The sequence below is a fragment of the Terrapene carolina genome, unplaced genomic scaffold, assembly GCF_002925995.2.
Source record: "Terrapene carolina triunguis isolate 2854851 unplaced genomic scaffold, T_m_triunguis-2.0 Scaffold406, whole genome shotgun sequence".
In the NCBI taxonomy this organism is placed as follows: Eukaryota; Metazoa; Chordata; order Testudines; family Emydidae; genus Terrapene; species Terrapene triunguis.
In genome coordinates, this window is record NW_020664757.1 from 1,201,523 (window position 1) to 1,224,012 (window position 22,490).

The 22,490-nt window shown below is 40.7% G+C and overlaps 1 protein-coding gene across 5 annotated transcripts in view; it reads left to right on the forward strand.

The window, feature by feature from the left end:
* Nucleotides 1-17,274: 17,274 nt before the first annotated feature.
* CDC42BPA (CDC42 binding protein kinase alpha) overlaps nucleotides 17,275-22,490 on the forward strand; it is a 329,580-nt gene continuing 324,364 nt past the window's right edge. For all 5 annotated transcript variants that reach the window (XM_026658201.1, XM_026658197.1, XM_029912986.1 and 2 more), the window contains exon 1: nucleotides 17,275-17,733. In XM_026658201.1, the coding sequence (XP_026513986.1) occupies nucleotides 17,556-17,733 (178 nt within the window). In that variant the 5' untranslated portion in view covers nucleotides 17,275-17,555. The remainder of the gene's footprint in view (nucleotides 17,734-22,490) is intronic.

Below are 22,490 nucleotides of genomic sequence, written 5' to 3' on the forward strand. Positions count from 1 at the left end.
TTTCTTCCAAATTCTTCCATCTTGGTGTTGGGGGAGGGGTTATTATTAAACTTTATTGAAGCGGAAATTAACATCAACCATAAAATGGCATAGACAGAAGTCTCCTTTCAGACGTCTCCCAGCGGCAATTAGCCCCCGAAAAACCCTTCATACACAGATATCATGGGATCTCCTGGAGGCATTGTTCATTTGCACAGAGTGGCCCTTTACCTCTGCACTGGCTCTAGGCTCCCCCTACAACTCTCCCATGACTCTCACTTCACCACAGGTATGGTGCACTGAGAGGGTAGGTTTTTACCATGCTAATTCAGTCCTTGGCTTATGCATCAAGACTGCCAACAATGAACCTCACATGATGGTGCAGTGTTATTTGGTCTTGTGGTTTATGGGATGTGGACACTGGAAACTGGACTAAGAACACCAACTTTTTCCACGTAGGCCACCAAACAGCCATCAGTTGGTAACCACTTTGGCTATTACTGAGCTGGGCTAGATTCAAACCTATGCATAGAGGTAAAAGGTTCTGTGTTCCATTACCTGAGCCAAAATTCTGTTTTCTCACGTGTCTTAAATCATTCCTGTGTGTCTTTATGATGTTAGAAAACAGCCATCAGCACTTCATTCTGTATAGCTAATCTAATAAAGGCACAAGTAAAACAGTGGCTGTGAGTGCGTGTGGGTATGGGGTGTGGGTGAAGAGGGCAGGAAGGAATAATTATCCAAAATTACATGTTAATCTTTGGCTTCCACCCACAGCTTGGGTGAGGGTTAAAGGATTAGTGAGAAAAAAATAACTGTTTTCTAATGCCTGACTATGAAAATAGACATACTGGTAACTGTGAACAAAATGGAAAAAGGAAATTGGATCCATGAAATACAGTGGCGGGAAAAAAAAAGTTCTCAAAGAAAAAATTCTGAAACTGTATTATATTCTCTGCAGGTTTAAACAGCCAAGATTTTTTTTTTTTTTTTTTTTTTGGAAAATTTCCTTTGCATCTGGATCCCCATCAGACTTGGAAGAATGAGACGTTTAGGAAGGCTGTGGTTTGGAATGTTCAGACATTTAATCACACATTGTTCCATCGTCTTCGTAATAATAGCAAACCTCTTGTGTCTGACATATATATGCAGGTCTTTGCTAGTCTTACCTGGGTTGTTTGTCACAGTCCAGAGGCTAAGGAAATTAATATACAGTGAAAGATGAAGGTGGATAATTATCCACAAGTAAGAATCTATCAGACAAGGCATACAGATGCTAACTATCTTTGAGGTTGAAGGGACACCAACAGTCTCAAGCTATTGCATTTGCTATACCCACAGACCTTAGTATTGCCCCTATGCCTGCTATTCTGCCCCAGGTGTGAACAGAAACAGCAAAGTAACATTGGCAAGAGATATGTGCTGCACAGATCTTATCAATTCACTTTCTTGCTCTGCTCAAACATGGAATGGAGAAGAGTCTAGAATAAAAAAGTCCATATGCCATGCCAACATATACTAGTCTGATTCAATTCCTGATAAAAATATATTATGGCATATCATAATTGTGTTCAAATCATATCATTCATTGTGTTCAAAGGACATCTTGACATTCAGATTTAGTCAGGTAGTTCATGTCACTGTGTCATTTAGCCCACACATGTGAATGGTGCACTTTAGTGTAAACAAATACAACTAGTACAGTATATATGTGTATAAAACACCAGGTTGAACATCTGCCCTTCTTTTGAGATCAACTATAACTATGCTAAGTACAGATTACATATCTCAGTAATGATATCTTAAAACTGTAAACTAGGAATGTCCATACGTTTTCATTAATTTACAAAAAATATTGTTGAATGTGTGTGTCACACACACACATATACATTCAACAATATTTTATATAATATACACACACACACACACACAAATAATTTGAATAAACAACTTGTATACGCTAACTTGTATTTTTTCCTCTTCTTCCTATGATTTGTTTGAATGTGACAAAGTCGTCTGGTCTTTCTTGACATTACTAGAAGTAATTTCTGCACATAGTGAAAAGATATTACAAAACAGAAATCCCTTTAATTATAACTGCCTCGGATCACTATGATCTCAATGAACTGCTTAACAATTTTGGTTTTTAAGGGAGGGGCAAGGGAGAAAATCATATAGTGTGAGAATTATTACTGAGATCAGCCTCGGTTTTAAAGGAAAAAACCACACAGAGCCTTTCATCTTCAGGTCACTAATTCAAGTGTAGCCCAGTAGTAAGCAAATAACAGTATTAGATGAAAATTGTTACTGGTCTATGTCCAATGAGTTTGGTGATCTCAGTCCTGTTCCTAGTGGACAAATGTCCACAAAACCAAACCAACACAACTGACATTTTCTGGCATCTCTGAAGGGAGTCTCAATAGAGAGATAAAGAAATGAATGGGCCATAGAAATGACATCCCTCCCCTAGAGGTGGTCCAAATACAATAGGACAGTGGCTCTCAACCTTTCCAGACTACTGTGCCCCTTTCAGGAGTCTGATTTGTCTTGTGTATCCCCAAGTTTGACCTCACTTAAAAACTACTTGCTTACAAAATCAGTCATAAAAATACAAAAGTGTCACAGCACACTATTACTGCAAAATTGCTTACTTTCTAATTTTTACCATATAGTTATAAAATAAATCAATTTGAATATAAATACTGTACTTACATTTCAGTGTATAGTATATACAGCAGTATAAACACGTCATTGTGTGTATGAAATTTTAGTTTGTACTGACTTCACTAATGCTTTTTATGTAGCCTGTTGTAAAACTAGGCAAATATCTAGATGAGCTGATGAACCCCCTGGAAGACCTCTGCGTACCCCAAGGGGTATGCCTACCCCTGGTTGAGAACCACTGCAGTAGGACATGTTGATGTGTGTGTAAATTTACTTCCCAAGTTGTTCTAGGTAATGAATCTATATGGTCCAGAGAACTGATACAATTCCTATGTGTCTCTCTCCTCTCTCTCATACACACATAGAGCTGGATCCAAAACCCTGGTCCCTTAGTTTTCAAAACACAGGATTCCTACAACTGAACTAAAGAAGATCTAGTGTATGTGTCACTAGGAGACGGCTCATTATCCTTTCTGTGAACTTGACACTAGAGGACAATGTAATCACACACATAAATCCAGCATATTACAACAATACCTAGTTTGGTGATAGAGGAGTTCAATTTCCAATGTTATTAATATGGCCCTTTTCATTATTACTACATAAATGATTACATTAAAAAAATTGTTTAAGACCTGCTTTGCCATCACTGAAATTAAAAGCAACACATTGCCTCATTCTGGCAGGTAATTTTATCTCTTTTAAAAAGAATTAAACTCATCAAAGGTCCTGGAACTGAAGAAAAATAAATGTTTCATATTAGTGACTTTCCCTGGCCAGCAAATCTGTAACCTTCAGCATTCTGAATCAGGTCATTTGAAAGTGAATGTGATGTGTATACATGATAGAGCTTTTCTATTATTGGAAAGTCTAGCAAATTCCAAGAAAGACTATAGGCTTGCAAAGCACATTCTAGCTGCTCATGAATAGTTGCTAAGAACATTCTCCCTCTGAAATTGATGGGATCCAAAGAGCAGGTATTTTCACTAAGGCCAGAGGGTGTCAATGTTTTTTATGTTGTCAGAAGTGGGAGTTCAATTCCCACAAATTGTGTCCAAATCAATTATTCTCTCTCTCCAACATAGCCTTCAGTTACACGGTCTCTGTGCTCCATGTTACAAGAAATGCTTTTATCCAAGGCAAAACTATATGTACAGTAAACATGCAACAGCTATCAGATCCATATTTCTATGGATTGTCCTTGTTTAAAACACTCATGAAACTGTACCAATCCACACAAAGATAAACAATAATAGGCCTCTCTCTCTAAGTATTCATAGTTATATTCTTATGATACTGCTGGGGCAACACTTAAAACAAATAATAAAACAGTAATAATACATAGACACCCTCTGAAGAGCAATGGCTGTCAAACATTTTATCATCATGACCCACTGCTAGCAAAACAAATTAGCTCAGGCCGTATCTGATGGTGTGCTACAGAAAATGGGTTAGATTTACATACATATTCATATATGTATCAACTAGTAATGAAACACTAGAATACTAAAGTATCTAAAATATATCAACACTAGTCAGCATGCATGATTTCTATCACTCCCACTTTTCTATGTGCAACCCGAGAAAGCCAAAAGTACAATGTATTTCTTCCCCTCTCATCCACTGAACCCCACAGCTGCCATGTTTTGTGCAATTCCATGCATGACATTTCTCACCATATGAAAACAGCCTCCGATCTGATTTACCTCTGTGGGGCAGGGGTTTGATCTGTGGGTGTTATCCCTCACACTCCACAGATATGTGGCGTGGCGGGGTGGGGTGGGGTGCTGAGGGAGTCATGGGCAGCCTGCATTGGGAAGAGAGAGCCTGGGAGGGTTGTTGAGGAACAGAGGGACCTTGGAGCTTTGTGGAGGTGCTTGGCTGGGAGCCGGAAGAACCCTTCCCATTCTGTCCCTGCTTCACATTACACCCCCTTCCTGAGCTCCCTGTTCCACATCTCATCTCTCCAGCCTGCTTCCCCTTCTGGCCCTGTCCCTTGGTTCTGCCCTCCTTACCTGCTGGTGCTGCTGCCACCTCATCCTTCTCCACATTTTCTTCTCTTTAGAAGTTCCATCCTGGCTGGGCACCAGCAGAGGAGCATGGAGAACAGAGGAAGAGACACTTTCCCTGCTCTCAGTGCTGGTGCTACACCTGGCCCCAGGCCCCTATGAGCAGTTACTGCAGGGGAAATGCTGATCAAATCCCAACAGCCTTGCTGCTTTCATGAGAGAGAGACTCAAGCTGGGGTGTAATCATGGCCCTGCTGCCATCAATGGGAGTTTTGCCATTTACTTCAATGGGGCCCAGGATTTCACCAAAGGGAATGTGAAAGAAAATCCCCTGCCGCCATTTGCATTCTTCTTTTTCAAATAAGGGAGGGGGGGCACGCTGGAATTTCAGGCCCCATTCAGATGGTGCCCATGTCCCCCACTGGGGCCTGGCTCCAAAGCTTGAGAAAACTTGCTGCATCATATTGGCCAGACTTTCAGTTTGCTGAGCACCCTGATTTCCCATTACTTTAGTGGGAGATGTAGCGTTAATCACTGTGAAAATTAGTCCCCCATGTGTATATGACTTAGCATATATATTTCATTTCATTTTATTTACTGATGTGAATAGTACTCTTCAATTCTACCCTGTTTGAGATACAAGGATCTCAACAAACATAAATGACCTAAGCCTTCCCTCATAACATCCCTGGGAGTCGCTAAATGCTATTAGTTCCATTTAACAAATGGGGAAATTGAGGCACAGAGATTGGGTGGCTTGCCCTAAACCACACAGCATGTCCTGGAAGAGTCAGGAGTGGAATCCAGGAGTCCTGGATTAATCCCTTGCTCTAATCATCAGACAACACTCTCTTCCTCTAAAATAGGATATTTTGATTGAAAACAGATGGTGCACATTTTTGGCACAGTATTTTTACCATATTAAAATGCTCTGAATGAATATGTGCTTATATCATACCTATCTATGTGTGCATAGATATGCATACACACTTTGTCTATGAATACGGAAATAGGCATGATATAAGGACATATTAATTTACATATCATATATAAATTAGTGGGTATGTTGACAGATACTTAACTACAGCTGCACAGCTGGGAAATATCTATATACATATACTGTATTCTTAATTGGTATTGTAATTACATACTAGGTACTCTTCTCTAGCTCTGTTCTTGAGCAAGGGACACTACACTGATGTAATTCATGTCTTGATGGTTTTTATCTTTTCATGTGAAACTTTGGACTGTTTCAAGGAGGAATGAATCACACCTTTTTTTCCACTGGATTCAAGCTCTATCCCCATCCCAGCTTGAATAATGTGGTTATTGTTTCCTTCTATCCTTGCGGCTTATTTTTTTCCAACTGAATCTCTACATGTTACTCAATCATTTTTGCTTTCACCTCTCCGCAGTTTATTCCTTATCTAACAAGATCTACCTACCTAGTAAGCCCTCGCTAAGTACTACTTCATGCATGTTATTCCCGCCCAGGGATTGGAGAAACTCTGAGTTCAGATTCACTGAGCCATTCTCTATTGCAGCAAAGGTCTTGGGGGGCTGTCAAGGAGCCAATGTATAGCTCCTTGACTCTCTGCCTGGCTTGTCCCAAGCCGTGGCACAAGTTAGGATGGCCTCCAGGCTGCTGTAACCCATGCCAACCAGTAAAGGACCGACAAAGTCTGTCCACCAGTTGAGAACAGCCAAACTGCAATAACCCTTCAGACATGCCTCCTTCTATCCCCTGCATTTCGCCAGACACTGGTAAGAAGCAGTAAAATAAGGAGCTAACCACACCAAGAGAATTCTCAGCTGGCTAGATAAGGCTCAATTCTGACCCGTTTGCATGAAGGAGCAGTGAAAAGAGACCAGAATAAGGGAGAGAATTTGGCACTCTGAATTTTGATTTTCCCCCTCCACTCCCAACAGAAATGACAAGGATATAGAAGCCAGTGCCACTCAAGTGCAGACTCAGAGATTGCCTGCAGATTACTTCTAGCTATCTCTTGCCCCAGGCCATAAAGGACACCAGTAGTATCAGAGATGAGATTAGAACTCAGGAGTTCCTGTCTCCCAGTATTGTACCCACAGAAGGGGAAACCGAGCAAGGTTTTTATGGTCAGACTGCATTAACTCATACTAGATTGGCCCATGGATTATGTAGTAAGGAGGGGAACAGTAATACAGATATTGGCCACCCCCCAAATCCATTTCCATCTAGAGGCCAAGACCTGGGGAGCACCTGCAGAAGGGCCTTTGTAGGGTCAAAGCAAAGGACAACATGCCATAATCCTTGCTCACCTGTGGCCAGACAGAATATGGGTACATGTTAATTTGCTATAAAAGGAATAGGTTACTCTCCCGTCCTAGGAAGAGGTGAAGCAAAATCCATAAAAATCCAATGAATATATTACTTATATAAATTGTTCACCATATTGTTTCTAGTTACATTGCTGACACTGTAATATTAAAAAAATCTGGATCTTGCTAGCAATTTTGCTTATCAGACAAGACTGTCAGTAGGCAACAGTTAATCAGGAGAGTAATTTTAGTTATTTTGATGTGATATATATATTAGACCAAGACCAAACAGAAGAGAATATCACTCTAAAGGCACAAACATACCTGTAAATTTAACATTAGCAGATTTTGTATTTCATTTTGCATAGAATGGATTATAATTTTAGTTTCTTTTTTTAAAGCCACAAAACTAATATCCAATTACAGTTACAATCTATTCTTACTACATAGTTGTCATGCTAATTTCCATATGCATAATAAATGTGTTTTCAATTTACTGGAAAAAATTAGTAAGCATATGTATTCAGGACAGCATTCTTGCAAGACAGCACAGTAAATTATAACCTTGCAATATTCAGCGTAAAGATCAAAACGGAAGAAATTAGGGCCTGATCCTGCAAACATTTTGCTGAAGTCCAGGTCCCACTGAAGTCAATGGCAAAACTCCTAAAGTGAGGTCCTCCAAACTGCTTTGGCCCCTTTAGGTCTGGTATAAGGGCCCTAAAAGCCCTATAACTGGTCAGCAGAGGCACTGTAGAGACAGTGTTAAGATTGTTTTGTGAGGACACCTTGCAAGCCCTGATATGGGGGCATGTTGGGGCAGAGCTGGGCATGAGAGGGTCGTATCAAGGCAAGCCTGCAGCATGATGCTGCACTGCAGAGATTCTGGGCAGCGCTCCGACATGCAGGACAGCCCTGGACTTTCTAAAATATGCCAGAGGCCTCTCCCAGAACAGCCCAGGATTGGGAGGACACAAAGATGGTTCAAAAGCACGGTAGCCCCCTGCTTTCCCCTCCCCTTTCAACTCCTCTGTGCTGCAGCACAGTACTTCCCTTGGCTTCAGCGGGGTCAGGACTGCACCCTTACTGTCTAGAATGCAAATTAACTTTTGAAAATATCTGCCATTTGAACACGTTACCTGATAATTGTCCATTATAATGAATTTAATAAACTTGAAAGATGATTTTTTTCATATGTAAACAGGAAAGTATGACAAACTTTAAGCCTATTGGAAGATGGGAAAGATTCCATAGGACTGGAAAAGAGCAAATATAGTGCCAATCTACAAAAAGGGAAATAAGGACAACCCAGGGAATTACAGACCAGTCAGTTTAAATTCAGTATCCAGAAAGATAATGGAGCAAATAATTAAGCAATCAATTTGCAAACACCTAGAAGATAATAAGGTGATAAGTGACAGTCAGCACGAATTTGTCAAGAACAAATCATGTCAAAGCAACCTAATAGCTTTCTTTGAGAGGGTAACAAGTCTTGTGGATATGGGGGAAGCAGTAGGTGTTATTTATCTTGAATTTATTAAGGCTTTTGATACTGTCTCACATGACCTTCTCATAAACAAACTAGGGAAATACAACCTAGATGGAGCTACTATAAGGTGGGTGATAACTGGTTGGAAAACCGTTCCCAGCTAGTAGTTATCTGTGGTTCATAGTCAAGCTGGAAGAGCATATCAAGTGGGGTCCTGCAGGGATCAGTTCTGGGTCTGGAGGTTCTGTTCAATATCTTCATCAATGATTTAGACAATGGCATAGAGAGTATACTTATAAAGTTTGCAGATGATACCAGGCTCAGAGAGGTTGCAAATGCTTTGGAGGATAAGATTAAAATTCAAAATGATCTGGACAAACTGGAGAAATGGTCTGCAGTAAATAGGATAAAATTCAATAAAGACAAATGCAAAGTACTCTACTAAGAAAGGAACAATCAGTTGCATACATACAAAATGGGAAATGACTGCTAGGAAGGAGTACTGCGGAAAGGGATCTGGGGGTCATAGTGGATCACAAGCTAAATATAAGTCAACAGTGTGACACTATAGCAAAATAAAACAAACATGATTCTGGGATATATTAGCAGGAGTGTTGTAAGCAAGACACGAGAAGTAATTCTTCTGCTCTACTTGGCACTGATTAGGCCTCAACTGGAGTATTGTGTCTAGTTCTGAGTGCCACATTTCAGGAAAGATGTGGACAAATTGGAGAAAGTCCAGAGAAGAGCAACAAAAATGATTAAAGGTCTAGAAACATGACCTATGAGGGAAGATAGAAAAAATTGGGTTTGTTTAGTCTGGAAAAGAGAAGATTGAGAGGGGACATGATAACAGTTTTCAAGTACATAAAAGGTATTACAAGGAAGTGGGAGGTAGATTGTTCTCATTAACCTCTGAGTATAGGACAAGAAGCAATGGGCTTAAATTGCAGCAAGGGCAGTTATGGTTGGATATTAGGGAAAAGCTTCCTAACTATCAGGGTAGTTAAGCACTGAAATAAATTGACTAGGGAGGTGTAGAATTTCCATCACTGGAGATTTTTAAGAGCAGGTTGGACAAACACCTGTCAGGGATGGTCTAGATCAGTGTTTCCCAAACTTGGGGCGCCGCTTGTGTAGGGAAAGCCCCTGGCGGGCCGGGCCGGTTTGTTTACCTGCCGCGTCCGCAGGTCCGACCGATCACGGCTCCCACTGGCCGCGGTTTGCTGCTCCAGGCCAATGGGAGCTGCAGGAAGCGGCGCAGGCCGAGGGACTTACTGGCCACCGCTTCCAGGCCCGCCAGGGGCTTTCTCTACACAAGCAGTGCCCCAAGTTTGGGAAACACTGGTCTAGATAATACTTAGTCCTGTCATGAGTGCAGGGGACTGGACTAGATGACCTCTCTAGGTCCCTTCAAGTCCTACGATTCAACAATTCTATTACTTAGAGTATGAGAATACAATTTACATTAGATCTGAATTAAGTTTGTTTATTCCTGTATATTGCAGCTTTCAGGAAAAAACAAACTTAATTCAGATCTAATGTAAATTGTGTCCCAAAGTGCCTGTCTCTCTGCCCTCTCCATACTTTATTTTTATTTTATTGCAGTCAGGGGAGGCTCTATGTATTTTGCCGCCCCAAGCATGGCAGTCAGGCAGCTTTCGGTGGCATGCCTGTGGGAGGTCCACTGGTAACGCGGATTCGGCGGCATGGCCGTGGGAGGTCCGCCGGTCCCGCGCCTTCGGCGTACCCGCCGCTGAATTGCCGCCGAAGCCGCGGGACCGGTGGATCTCCCGCAGGCATGCCGCCGAAGGCAGCATGACTGCCGCCCTCACGGTGACCGGCACGCCGCCTCCCCCCGCGGTTTGCCGCCCCAGGCACGTGCTTGGTGCGCTGGTGCCTGGAGCCGCCCCTGATTGCAGTCTCTTTTCAACAGAATGTGAACCTTTTAACATTTCCCAGTTTACATATGGGAAAATGATGCCAGAGAAAGGTTAAATGCTTTGCTCAAGGTCACCCAGTGAACTGGTAAGAGATGGAAATGGTGCCCTGACTCCCAGTCCTCTGTTCCAACTTCTAGATAATCTGTCATTGGCCCCAGTTCAGCAAAGCACTTAAGAACACGCTTAACTTTAAGCATGTGCTTAAGTAGCTTTTCTGAATCAGCAACCTTCTACTATTATTATTACTTTAGGTTAAGGTTAATATGGGGAAATGCCTTCAGAGCAGGAAATGAATGGGAGTAATAAATGAAAGCATAGTGGGAGTCATTGTCCTGTAGGGCTGTCAGAGAAACCCTGACCAAAGGGAAAAGTAGGTTCTAGAACTATGGGCCAGATCCTTCAGTCTTGATTCAGGAGAACTCCCATTGCCACAATGAGATTAAGGATTGTAAGATTTGGCCCTAAGTTTAACTAGACAGAGAAGGAGTGTCTCATGAATACATAATGCGGTAGCTAATTTTAGATCATCAACTATTTTCCTCATTATTCAGTCACATTTGTAACAGCTTCACGCTACTGGAAAGGCTGAACAAGTATTCTTCACAGCCATCATTGTCTTTTTTGATAATGCATATCTACTAGCTAACTACCGTTCCATATTATAAACAACCATTTTCCTTCCTCTGGGATATGGTTTTAAAGATCATTTTATTGCTTCAATAGAAAATCAGTCTTTATAGCATTTGAAATGAAAGATTCTTCTTCAGAAGACCATCAAGAACTCACAATGATCATTGGGCCTCCAGGTAGCACTGGAATTCACTCCTCTCTTGAGCCATCACAACCTCCATTTGTTAATCTTTCAGGCACACTGTGAAGTTCAGATTTTGTCTTGGTATTTCGAGGGAAATGGTTTGAGATGTAGGTCTATTATGTTTAATATTTCTGAGGCAAGTAAATAGAATATTATACTAAGTTTTACAAGCATACCATTATAGGCAGTGATTTTATTTTATTTGTTGTATACTTTGGCAAGATGTTAGGATGTCATGGAGAGGCAGTAGCTTATCCATAGTTAAGACTGAAACCAGCTTCCGTGATAACACCGTATTCCTCCTGCCTGCCTCATAACCTTGACTTGGAAAATGGTTTAGTCTGAAAATTGCCACATACATGTAAAGATAAAGGAGACTGCAGCTGCAAAAACTGAAGAAAATCAGCCAATCAACTTTTGAGTTATAGGTTATTAAAACGCACCCTGATTTGAAATTTTTCTTTTGACCTAAGTTCCCTCTAAGCTCCAGGCTATTAAGGGCCATGCAGGCACACAGCGGGGAGATGTGCCTCGTCCCCAGCACCGCTGGAGTTGCCGCGATGGGGAGAGGTGCTTTCCCCGAGTCCCAGGCTGCTGCGACGAGAGAGGGCTGGGGGGAGTCTGCACCCAAATCCCTCATCCCCGGCCCCATCCCAGAGCCCGCATCCACAGCCAGAGCCCTCACACCCCCTGCACCCAAGCCCTCTGCCCTAGTGCTGAGCCCCCTCCTGCACCCCAAATCCCTCATCCCCGGCCTCACCCCAGAGCCCACACCCCCAGCCAGAGCCCTCACCCCACCCCCGCATCCCAACCCTCTGCCCCAGCCCTGAGCCCCCTCCCACACTCCAAATCCCTCGGCCCCACCCCCGCCAAACATCACCTCCATATTGGTGCACATAACAAAATTAATTCCTCACATGGATGTAAAAAGTTAGAGGGAACATTGCTTTTGACTAATGTTTCTTTGTCATTGCCTTTACTTAAACTGATTTAGTTAAACCAGTGCAACTCACCAGGTAGGTGTAAACAAGGCCTTGTCTTTCTCCTCCTCAGAAAGACTTCATATTACACCTTCAAACTTTCCATATAGTTACGTTTCCTTAAAAACGCATGCACTTGCTATAATATGGAGAAAACAGGTTGGAATCATGCAAAGTTATTAACTGTTTTTGCTGTGGATAATTCTGGGTCTAAACCAATTCCATTAGTTTCAGAGGTAATTATAGGCCCAATCCTGCTTTCACTGATGTCAAAGGCAAAAAAATCCTATTGATTTCAATGGGAGCAGGATTGGGCACCATGCAACTGAGTAACATTTTGCCTTCTATCGGCTGGTTTCAGTTTAGAAAAAACGTAAGTGTCCTTCCATACCACAAAAGTAATAGAAATTTTCTTGGAGTGGCAAAGGCCTGTATTTTCAACAAATGCTTTCCATGAGTTTTACAAACCTTCTGGGATGCTTTGATGGGTCAATTCTTTCCACAGAACAATTTTAAAATTACCAGGGAATTGGTTCGTTTCTAGTCATTATCAGCTTTGTCAGCGTCATTGCCTCCTTTAATTTCAATATTCTGATGATGCCCTCCATGCCATATATATAACAAAATGATCCTAGTTTAACTACATAAAAGGAAAAAGAAAAAACCTGGGAAATTCCAAAACCAATATTCTTTGTTTTAAAAATATTAAAACTGATCAACATTTTCCAAATTTTGATTTTTAATAAAAAATTAGGATGATTTTTTGAAAATTACTTTTTTCCTGCACCTTGGCAGCGGGTTAGACTAGATGACCCTTGTGGTCCCTTCTAACACTATGATTCTAAATACTTGGCAAAAAAACCAAACAACCATGTTTTGACCAGTCCCAATATATATATATTATTCTTCAGTTGTTTCATAAGGCACTATATACATCTATGACACTACGAAATAATAAGTGCTAAATATTATTCTGGTGCTAGTAAAAATTAGGATGGGGAAAAACCTGACACACTATGATTATTTTAGAAAAACTGCAACCCAGGACAGGTCCCTTCCCACCCTTCAGTTCTATGAGTCTATGTCAGCATTATTTGTTTTTGTATGTCTTATTTCATTGGGAGGCAGCATGGTCTACCTGTTTTGCTGTGTGGCCTTTGCCAAACCTCTCTGATTGTTTGTTTCCCTACCTGCAAAACAGGGATGTTAATACTTCTTACCTCATAGAGGTTTTGTGAGAATTAAATAGTTAGCATATGGACAATGCTGTGAAATTGAAAAATGTCATTGTATAATATGAAGTATTGCTCCTTATTCATTTGTTACAGGGGGATTAGATTCCTCATAGTTTGTGTGACAGAACTGGTGACTAGAGATATTCTTCAGGTGATGTAATGGGTTGTAATGGAAATCACCTGTATACTTTTGCATGTAGGAATTCTAGAAATAGGCAATTGACTGTAAAGAGGAAAATAATTGCTGGGGGTGAAATAGAGCCACCTGTGGACCACAGAAAGACACATTTTGCCTTCAGCTGAGCTCTAAAGAGGGAGAATTTGGCTGAAAGCACTTCAAGAAGACCTGGTGTGATGTGTGACCTTCTGCTGGGTGTTGCTAGCAGCAACAAGGGCTGGGTTCAAATGTCATGCATGTCCTCTTAAAATTAACAAACACTACCAGCTCAAGTCCCCACTCAGAAACAAGGGGAAAACTAGATACCTTCATTAGGCACCCTTAGCAAGCAATAATTCCCCACTTGCAAGCACAAGACTCAATATAAAATTTGGAAATATTTTATTGGGGAGAAGGGAACATAGCATTAACATAGCAAAACACAGCAACAATATAAATAAATGAATAATAAGTGAAACACCCACACCCCCAGGGTATCTTTAACAGTACTCCCTTAAATTCATTCTCCACTCAGCAGCATAAATACCTCATATGCAAATATCTCTTTAATATGTCACTGTCCCCCCTTCCTGGACTGCTACATCCCACTCACGGTTTGGTGTCAGTAGATCATGCAGTCCCAGAGACTGAGTGCAGTGAGGCAGACCTGTCCCCAGGCCCTAGGGGAAGGACTTGCCCGATTTACACCTGAGCCTCCACCACTTAATACAGCTTTTACTGGTGGTGGGTAGGAGACCTTTCAGTGGAATTCACTCAGCTCCGTTGCTGCCCTCTACAGCTTCAACAAAGAGTGATCTCAGCACTCTCCACTCTGCGGTCTCTCTTCCATTATAGGACCCTTGAACAGAGTCCATGCCATGATGGATGCATTCCCTACCACAAATTGGAACCCATTGTTCTCTCTTTTTCAGTTCAGTCCCATTATGCCAGCAATTCAGAATTCATGTGCAGTTTTGGTGAGTTATCAAATTGTAAAGAGGATTTTTGTATAGGAAGCTTATGCAAATGAATTCTCTCTGTAATTGTACTTTCCCCTGTTCACCAATAGTTGGGAGTAGAGAGCTCCTTCCCTATAGAATTTCTATCTGGAGTTCTGGATAAACAGCTTATAAAGCAGGTCTGTTCACCAACAGATGGTGGCAGACAGTTTCTTCTTCTATGGAGTGTATTCCATCTGCTCTTTCTACTGTTCACCAGCAAATGATAGTAGGAACTAGGGAGCTCCCATCCCTACCCTCTATATCTTCAGACCACAGGGTTTACAGATAAGATGCTGCCTTGAGTAACTCTAGGTTACTGAAAAGACTCATCTTTCTGTAAGTGTAGGAAAATGCTTTGGAGTTTCTCTTTTGAATCTTGATCTTGTAATGGTTAATTTTTATCTGTGTTTTCTTATTCTTTTGCACATACTGGTACAAATAAAACTCTTAGTGCTTTATGTTACCCAGTAGGAAGGCTAAGGTAGAAAATACCAGTATTGTATTGACCATAGTTGTGGCCAAGACCAGCTGAAGCACTTTTGCTGACAGTCCAACTCCAGACATGCACTCCCAAGGATAGGAGGAAGGACATTGTCACTGGAGGGACCCTACCTGTGGAACTTGCTCTCTCTGGAACTCCAGCAGAGATATACTTAGTTAGCCTTCAGAGAATAGTACAAGTTCACCTTTTCTGCTAAGCCTTTGCTGGATGGGTCTAAACCAAGACAGTGTTTTCTTTTCCTTGCTCTTCTGATGGAAAGGTGGTTAGTTTAAGCTCTAATGTTTCTTGGAGATGACATTTATTTAAATCCCCCCCTGGAGTTTCAATTAGATATTGCATTCTTCACATGGCATCTTTACACTGAATGGCATTGCCATGTGCTATTAAACAGCTGCCATTTTCCACCCCAGAGATGGCTGAATTTCAGTGCTGAGGAAAGTGATCCCTGGTGTGTATTAGCTTGCATTGCACGGTGCGATCATTTGGTATGGAAGGTGTTGTGTATAAATGTAAATGTTCTGACCATGTATGATCAGGTATATTTTAAGAGACTAAAATTTTGAATGTAACAGGGTTAGTATTAGCACCTGAAGCGTTTGTCATCTCCAAGCGTTTCTAATAACGAGGCACGGCTTCTAGTTAAAGACAAGTAACATGCCTCACACTGCCCTCTGGCCCCTCAGATGAAATAGGGGATTTTTTTTTTGAGGAAGGGTGTAATTAGAGAAATGACAAAACCCTGCCGCCAAGAGGACAGTGAAAGAACCCAGGTAGCAGCAAAGGGCAGGGACCATGGAGAGAGAAGTTAAGGAGCCACTAGCCCAGGTGGGGCTAGGTGGGTCCCACGCCCACCGCTTTTTTGTGTGGAGAGGTGGGACTAAGAGGAGGGAGTATGGGAAAGAAGTGGCAAGGGCGGGGGCTCCATGATGCGGGGGTGAGCGAGGGAAGCCATCCAGATCCATCCAGGAGAGACTAGGAGCTCCCAGCTCCTGCAGTAGTCCTCGGGGCGTTGCATCCTGCTCTCCCCTCCTCCTCCGCTCAGTCCGCCTGTATCCCTGCATTCCCTGCTGCAGCAACGGCTCCCCCCGCTGCCCCCCTCCCTGAATCCCATCAGTAGCAGCAGCTCCCAGGCTCAGCGCCGCTCTCTGCAGCTGTGCTCAGCGGCTGCTCCGTCCGCTAGGGCTGGGGAGGCCGCCATGTTGGATCCTGAGAGCCCAGCAGCAGCAGCAGCGGCCGCCGCCGCCTCTGGGTGTGAGTGAGGGGGCGACCCGGGAGCCGGGCCGGCGAAGGGGGGGGCGTGTGGAGGAGCAGGAGCCGGCGGAGCGGAAAGCGGGGCGCAGGCTGTGAGCCCTCCCTGCCCCCCGCCGGAGGAAGATGCCCTTAGCCCGGTGGGGCGAAGCCGGGGCAGCATCTCTCCATCCCCTGGATTGAAAACACCCCCAGCAGCAGCAGCACTTATTAGCACCCGGGGGCCTTACATGTCCAGTATCTTCTAATCTCCTCCAGCAGGAGGGGGGACACCCCGCTCCCCAGGGCCGACACCCGGCAGGAGGACACGCACAGACATGGGAAGGATTTGACAGGGTTATTAGCCTGCCCCCCACCTTCCCTGGGTGGTGCTGGTATTTCGGGGGCTGGCTAGCGCCCCACTCCACACAGCAGAGAAGAAGGTGGGGGGATGAAGCCTTTTATTTTTAGGGATCACTGAAAAGCCTTAAAAAGAGACTCGTTGAGGAGGAGGAGAAAGGAAAAGCCTTCCTCAGACAGGACTTGGCTGAGCCCTGAGGAGGGGCTGCTTCCAGCGACCTGTTCCCCCCACCTTTCTGAAGAAATTGCCACTGATGCATTTACCGAGTGGTGCTGGAGGAGGAGGAGGTGGAGGTGGTGGGTATTTTGCAGCCCTTTCCCTCCCCTCCTCTATGCATTTAATTTTCTTCTTCCTTTTATATATTTTTCCTTCTGCTGCTCCTTCCTGGGAAGTGAATTGCTGATGCAAACTGAATGGGGCTTTTACACTTTAATGATGCAGTGGGATTCTTTTCAGGATTATGTTGCATGTTTTGAATTTTGAATGAAGGAGAAGACCTTTTTAAATATATAAAAATATCGATTGCTCTATATATGATAAATTGGTGTCAGTCTTGGTTGAATTTCATTTTAATTATTATTATTTAAATGTCAAGAGTGACTATATATTTTTCTTTCTTTTTAAAAGTATTAAAATATTTTTTTTAGGATAACTCTTTTCTTTCAAATGTGTATATACTGTATATGTGTATGTGAGTGAAACTGACAGAGATTCAGTTTTCAGACTAGGAACACTGAGGTGGATTGTAAATTCAGCACCACCTTTGCTACACTGACATTTGTTTAAAAACATACGTTGTTTTTATTTTTTAACAATCCATTTAAAAGTTAGTTTTTTAAAAAAAATTAATAATAATAATTAAAAAAGAAACCCCAATACAAACTGAAACAACCATGTCTGGAGAGGTGCGTTTGAGGCAGTTGGAACAGTTTATTTTGGATGGGCCAACTCGGACTAATGGGCAGTGCTTCAGTGTGGAAACCTTGCTGGATATACTCATCTGCCTTTATGATGAATGTAATAATTCCCCCCTGAGGAGAGAGAAGAATATTCTTGAGTATCTAGAATGGGGTAAGTCTGAACATATTTATTTTGTTTGCATCCTTACATGTTCACGTGTGCTTTGTAGTGTGTCACTATTGTATACATGTATAGCTGGGATCTGTTTATAGCCCATGTTTTATTCAAGAGTCTTATAATATCTATACTTTACAATTTTAATCATATTTATTACAATAATTTCACATTAGTTATCGCAGGTGAAGTTTTCACTAAAGATGAAAATTCATCTTTTGACACCACCAAATTCTGGCATGTGGAGTTTTTTGTGTGTGTTAGTTTTAGGCCTACCTAATGTAATTTTTTGCATTTGAAGCTTTTTAGGATGATGCTGGGTAGATCCCCTGATAGGAAAAAAGACAAGTGCACAGTTCTGTAACTTTTCTGTGCAATCAAATTTATGGTCTATTAAAGTAAAAAGCATTTATAGGGGAGAGGGGGAAGCCAACCTTCTTAAATGATATATGCATTTGAAATGTCTGTTAAAATAGAGAAAATATGGCATCTGTTACCTAAGGTCATTGCTGACCTGAATATAATGCCTGGTTTCTGGTAGGGAAAATTAAAGTTGGAAAGCAGAGTCAAGTTGCCTTCCTTTTTTCTTGCTATTTTGAGATTTAGCATAATAATAGACTGCTAAGAATTTTTAATGAAATAGATTAATGATGATAATTAGTGGCTGAACTTTCCTGAATTCATGATAGGGCAGGTTGTCCTGTTTTTTCTTCATCTAAATATAGATGTAGCACAGAAGATACAGTCTCACATAAGAATCCTGATGAGGACAGTTACTGTATGTGACCTTCAAGCTTCAAAGTCATGCTGTACTTTTAAATTGAATTTAAAATTTTTATCATCTATATTTCACAAAATGTACATAAGCAGACTGCTGTATTTAAGAATACCTTTCCAATCTTCATAATTAGCATTGTATACGTTAAACAGCTAACTGGAATCTTCATAATGAAGTCACTGAAGGAAGATTATGGTTGGGTCAGTTATCAGTACAGAACTGCTTAGTATGTTTTGATTGCTAATTTTATTTGTGTGCTCTTTCCTATATTCATACTGACATCTAAAGAATATCTGACTCAATAATTGAAATTCTTGAACTCTTCATAATTATATTGGTCTTGTGCTTTTATTGACCTAAATAGCAGAATATAACACATTTTTGACAAGCTGAAAAGGTAATTTTTTAATACTTTACTAATTTTAGAGTATGAATTCTTACTGTGACAGATGTTTGCCATATTCTCTGACAAGGAATGTTTTTTTTTTTTTTAAATTTAGTGGCTCCAAAGAAGTCTTACATTGGAGAATTTATTGTGCTAACAAGGGTTCATTGGTTCGGCAAGTTGATATTCTGTAAATAGATTAAACATATCAATGGGAGCGGGATAATTGAGTTTTTAGAACTTTCCACTTTGATTGCTGGTACTTACATCATGCAGTGATAGTCACTTGACAACTGACTCTGTCATCCTAAGATTCTGACAGTGATTGCAGATTTTTACATTACGTTTGTGAGGGATCTACTAGATTACTTTTAATAGTGCAAACACAAATCAAATGCTATTTTGAAAAGACTGCAATAAACACTCTTGTATGCCTGTTTATGTAACTATTTTCTGCTTCACCACCCTTTTCTCCTCCTCTTGCAAGAGCTCCACACCAAAGACTCTCTCCACTTGAGGCTGAATTTCTACATTGTTTATAGGCAAGGGTCTGCCAAAGCACTGCCATTCTGATTTTTAAATTTCAAATGGGTTTGTCAAGGGTTGGTTAAGAGTGAAAAGTTGCAGCAGTGTCCTCTGATACTGAGGCACAAGGGGGGTGACTTATGAAATGAGGCCCTTACCCTGCAAACCCATACTCATGTGAGTAGTCCTTTCTCAAGTAAGTATTCCACTAACTACTCACATGAGTAAGGGTTTGCAGGGTTGGGTTGTTATTGAGATATTATATTTAGGTATTAGAATGTGTAATAAAGTGTTACCTGGTTCTTTTTTGTAAGGACACACTTATCAGTTCAGGAAAGGGACAGTGATAGTGGGTGGAGATGGGGGCAGTTACACGTGTTTAATGTCAGATAGTGGTCTGAGCATGGGGCTGGCAGCCAGGAAATCTCATTCTCCTTCTGGCTCTGTCAGTGACACATGCAAGTCATTTCACATCTCTGTTTCAGCCTCCCCATTTTGTGGATGGGGAATATAATATCTACTTTTCTCCTGGGGAGTTGAGAGAGCTACAGTTTGTAAATCACTTAGAGCTCCTCAGATGAAAAGTGCTATACAAATGCAAAGCATTTGAATCTATTTTTTCATCAGTGGACTAAAATTGATTAGGGGCCAGATCCTGCTTCCATTGGAAGTCCACAAGATGCTGTGTGGGTGCAGAAATCCACTAGCAAAGAGCATTTTGCAAGATTGGGACCTAAGGCCCTGTGACTTGTCCCATCAAAATTAGTGGGGCTACTCATGATTATAAAGTTAAGTGCATGTGTATTGCAGAATCGAGGCTTTGTATATTTTTAGCCTATTATTGAGCACAAGCTATGAACATTTAAAAAAAAAAAAAAAAAAGTAAAAAGCCTCCTCCAAGTTGTACCATCATGTTTGAAGGTTTCAATAATGTCTTTCAAATTTCATTTTAAAAAATCTTAGTATATGAAGTTACAGAGTGTGTGTGGGGGGGAATAGTCAGTAAACGTCCAGTTTTTATGCACTCCTACAAGTTTAAAAACGTGAATAGATTTTTTGGAGAGGGCGAGGAGAAGAGTTGGGGTTTAAAAAAATTGCTTCAGTAATGAGTCTTTGTATGTTAAATTTCATGCCAGGTTGAATATTTATAGTGGAGTTCTAAACTCTTGGAAAAGGGTTAGGAGGAGGTTTAGAATGGAAAAGTTGACATAATCTTAGCAATAGCAGTATTACTAGAGCTATATTTAGTTAAGAATGTTGCTGTTCTTGTACTTAGCTAGTCATTGGATCTTTTAGGTCAGTTCTTTGAAATATGTTATCTGTTCTTATTCAATACTATGATTGATACATTGCTTCTCTTTATAAGTAATAATGGACATCTTAACCAGGTTTTTCAGCTTTCATTTTGGATTGCTGTGGTGAATTTAACTTGCTAAACGGGGGGGAGAGGAAGCTAATTTCAGTATAACTAGCCTGTGTTTTAATTTTTATTTAGCTTTCCATCTTTTTTTCATCATGGTAAGAGTCAGAAGAAGAACCTGAAGTATCAGGCTAATTATTTTGTGATTTAAGAATCTGTTTTTGTTTTAAATCCTAGGTTAGACTTAAAATAAAACTTCTTTTCCCCATGTATTCATATTTTATCAATGATATGATATACAATGTAATATGGCTTGCTTATATATTAATTTATTTCTGTCATGTAATAAAGACATCACACTGACTGTTTCCATGAATGAGTCATGTAAATGAGTTCTGAGAGTTAATCAGCATGAATCTTGGAAATAAATGATATAGCTAGACTTGGTCCCACTCTGTGTACTGTGTGCGCAAACCAGTTTTAGTTTTGATGGTCAATTGTATTTCTGGTTCAGACTAGAGAGATTCTCTAGTTGCAGCAACTGGAGCCTGCCAGCAGGAGAGACTGAGAATGCCAGGCATGTTGTTTTTCTTTTCTACAACAGCATTGGTTGTCATTGATGCTTGCAAGCCTGGGGGGTGATGGTAATGCAGGCCAGGATGCAGGGGATTAGGAGAAGAAAAATAGTAGTAAAGAGAAGGTGTTTATTTAAAAAAAAAAATCAGGTTTATAAATATGTTTTTGCTCTTCATTTTTTAAATACTTTCTTATAGTGAGATTGATTTGGAATAGTCTCTTAAGAAAAGTGAAGAGAGTCACATTGCTTGGGATACTTTAAATCTAGATCAAAGAAAACCTTCCAAAATATACAGGAGGGGGAAAAAAAGCACTGACAGAGGAATGAAGTAGATGACCGTGTAAAACTCTTTCATCTGTAACTTGTATGAGAAATATAAAATGATTTTCACTACCATTTTTTCCCCCTGTTTCTGACAGGTGAAGTTTACTTTCCTCACTTTATTTTTAATGACATAAAATGATTATGGATTTTTTTGTGCGTGTGTGCGCATCAGCATCATTGATGATGGCAGCCCAGTTTTTGGAATGTAACTGTTGCCATTGAGACTGGAAAAGGGATGTGTATCTTTTTAAAGGTTTAAACTTCTGAACAGCTTGATTAAGATAAATGCACATAGAAATATGAGAGAATGTATGGCTTGTTTTTTGTTTTAGTTTTAGTTTTTTAGATAATTTGTTTTTTAAAAAAACAAACGAACCTACTTTCTGTGTCTCAGATCAGTTGTTCAATACTTTGTAGGTCATGGCAAAAATAACAGGAGTTGTCAGGTACAGTTTACTCATGTTTGTGTTGTATGTACAAGCAAACCTGATAATTCAAACAAAAAACCCCACTACTACAACAACAAATCAACCAAAAAACAAAACAAACCCCTTAATCAGACCTCACTTCTCTGCAAAGACAGACTAGTTGACCATTTTAGTTAGGTCTTCTGTTACTAAGAGTTCATTGTTTTTATAAAATATTCTCCAATATAATTGGTAATATATAAGCTATTAGAAATAATTAAAAATAAATTATACTTTTCAAAATAAATTACATTCTCTCAGGAACTATCCTTGTGTGTGTATGTTTATTCACTTAGGACCCAGTCTTTAGTCTAATTGAAATTAATAAAAATGTTGCT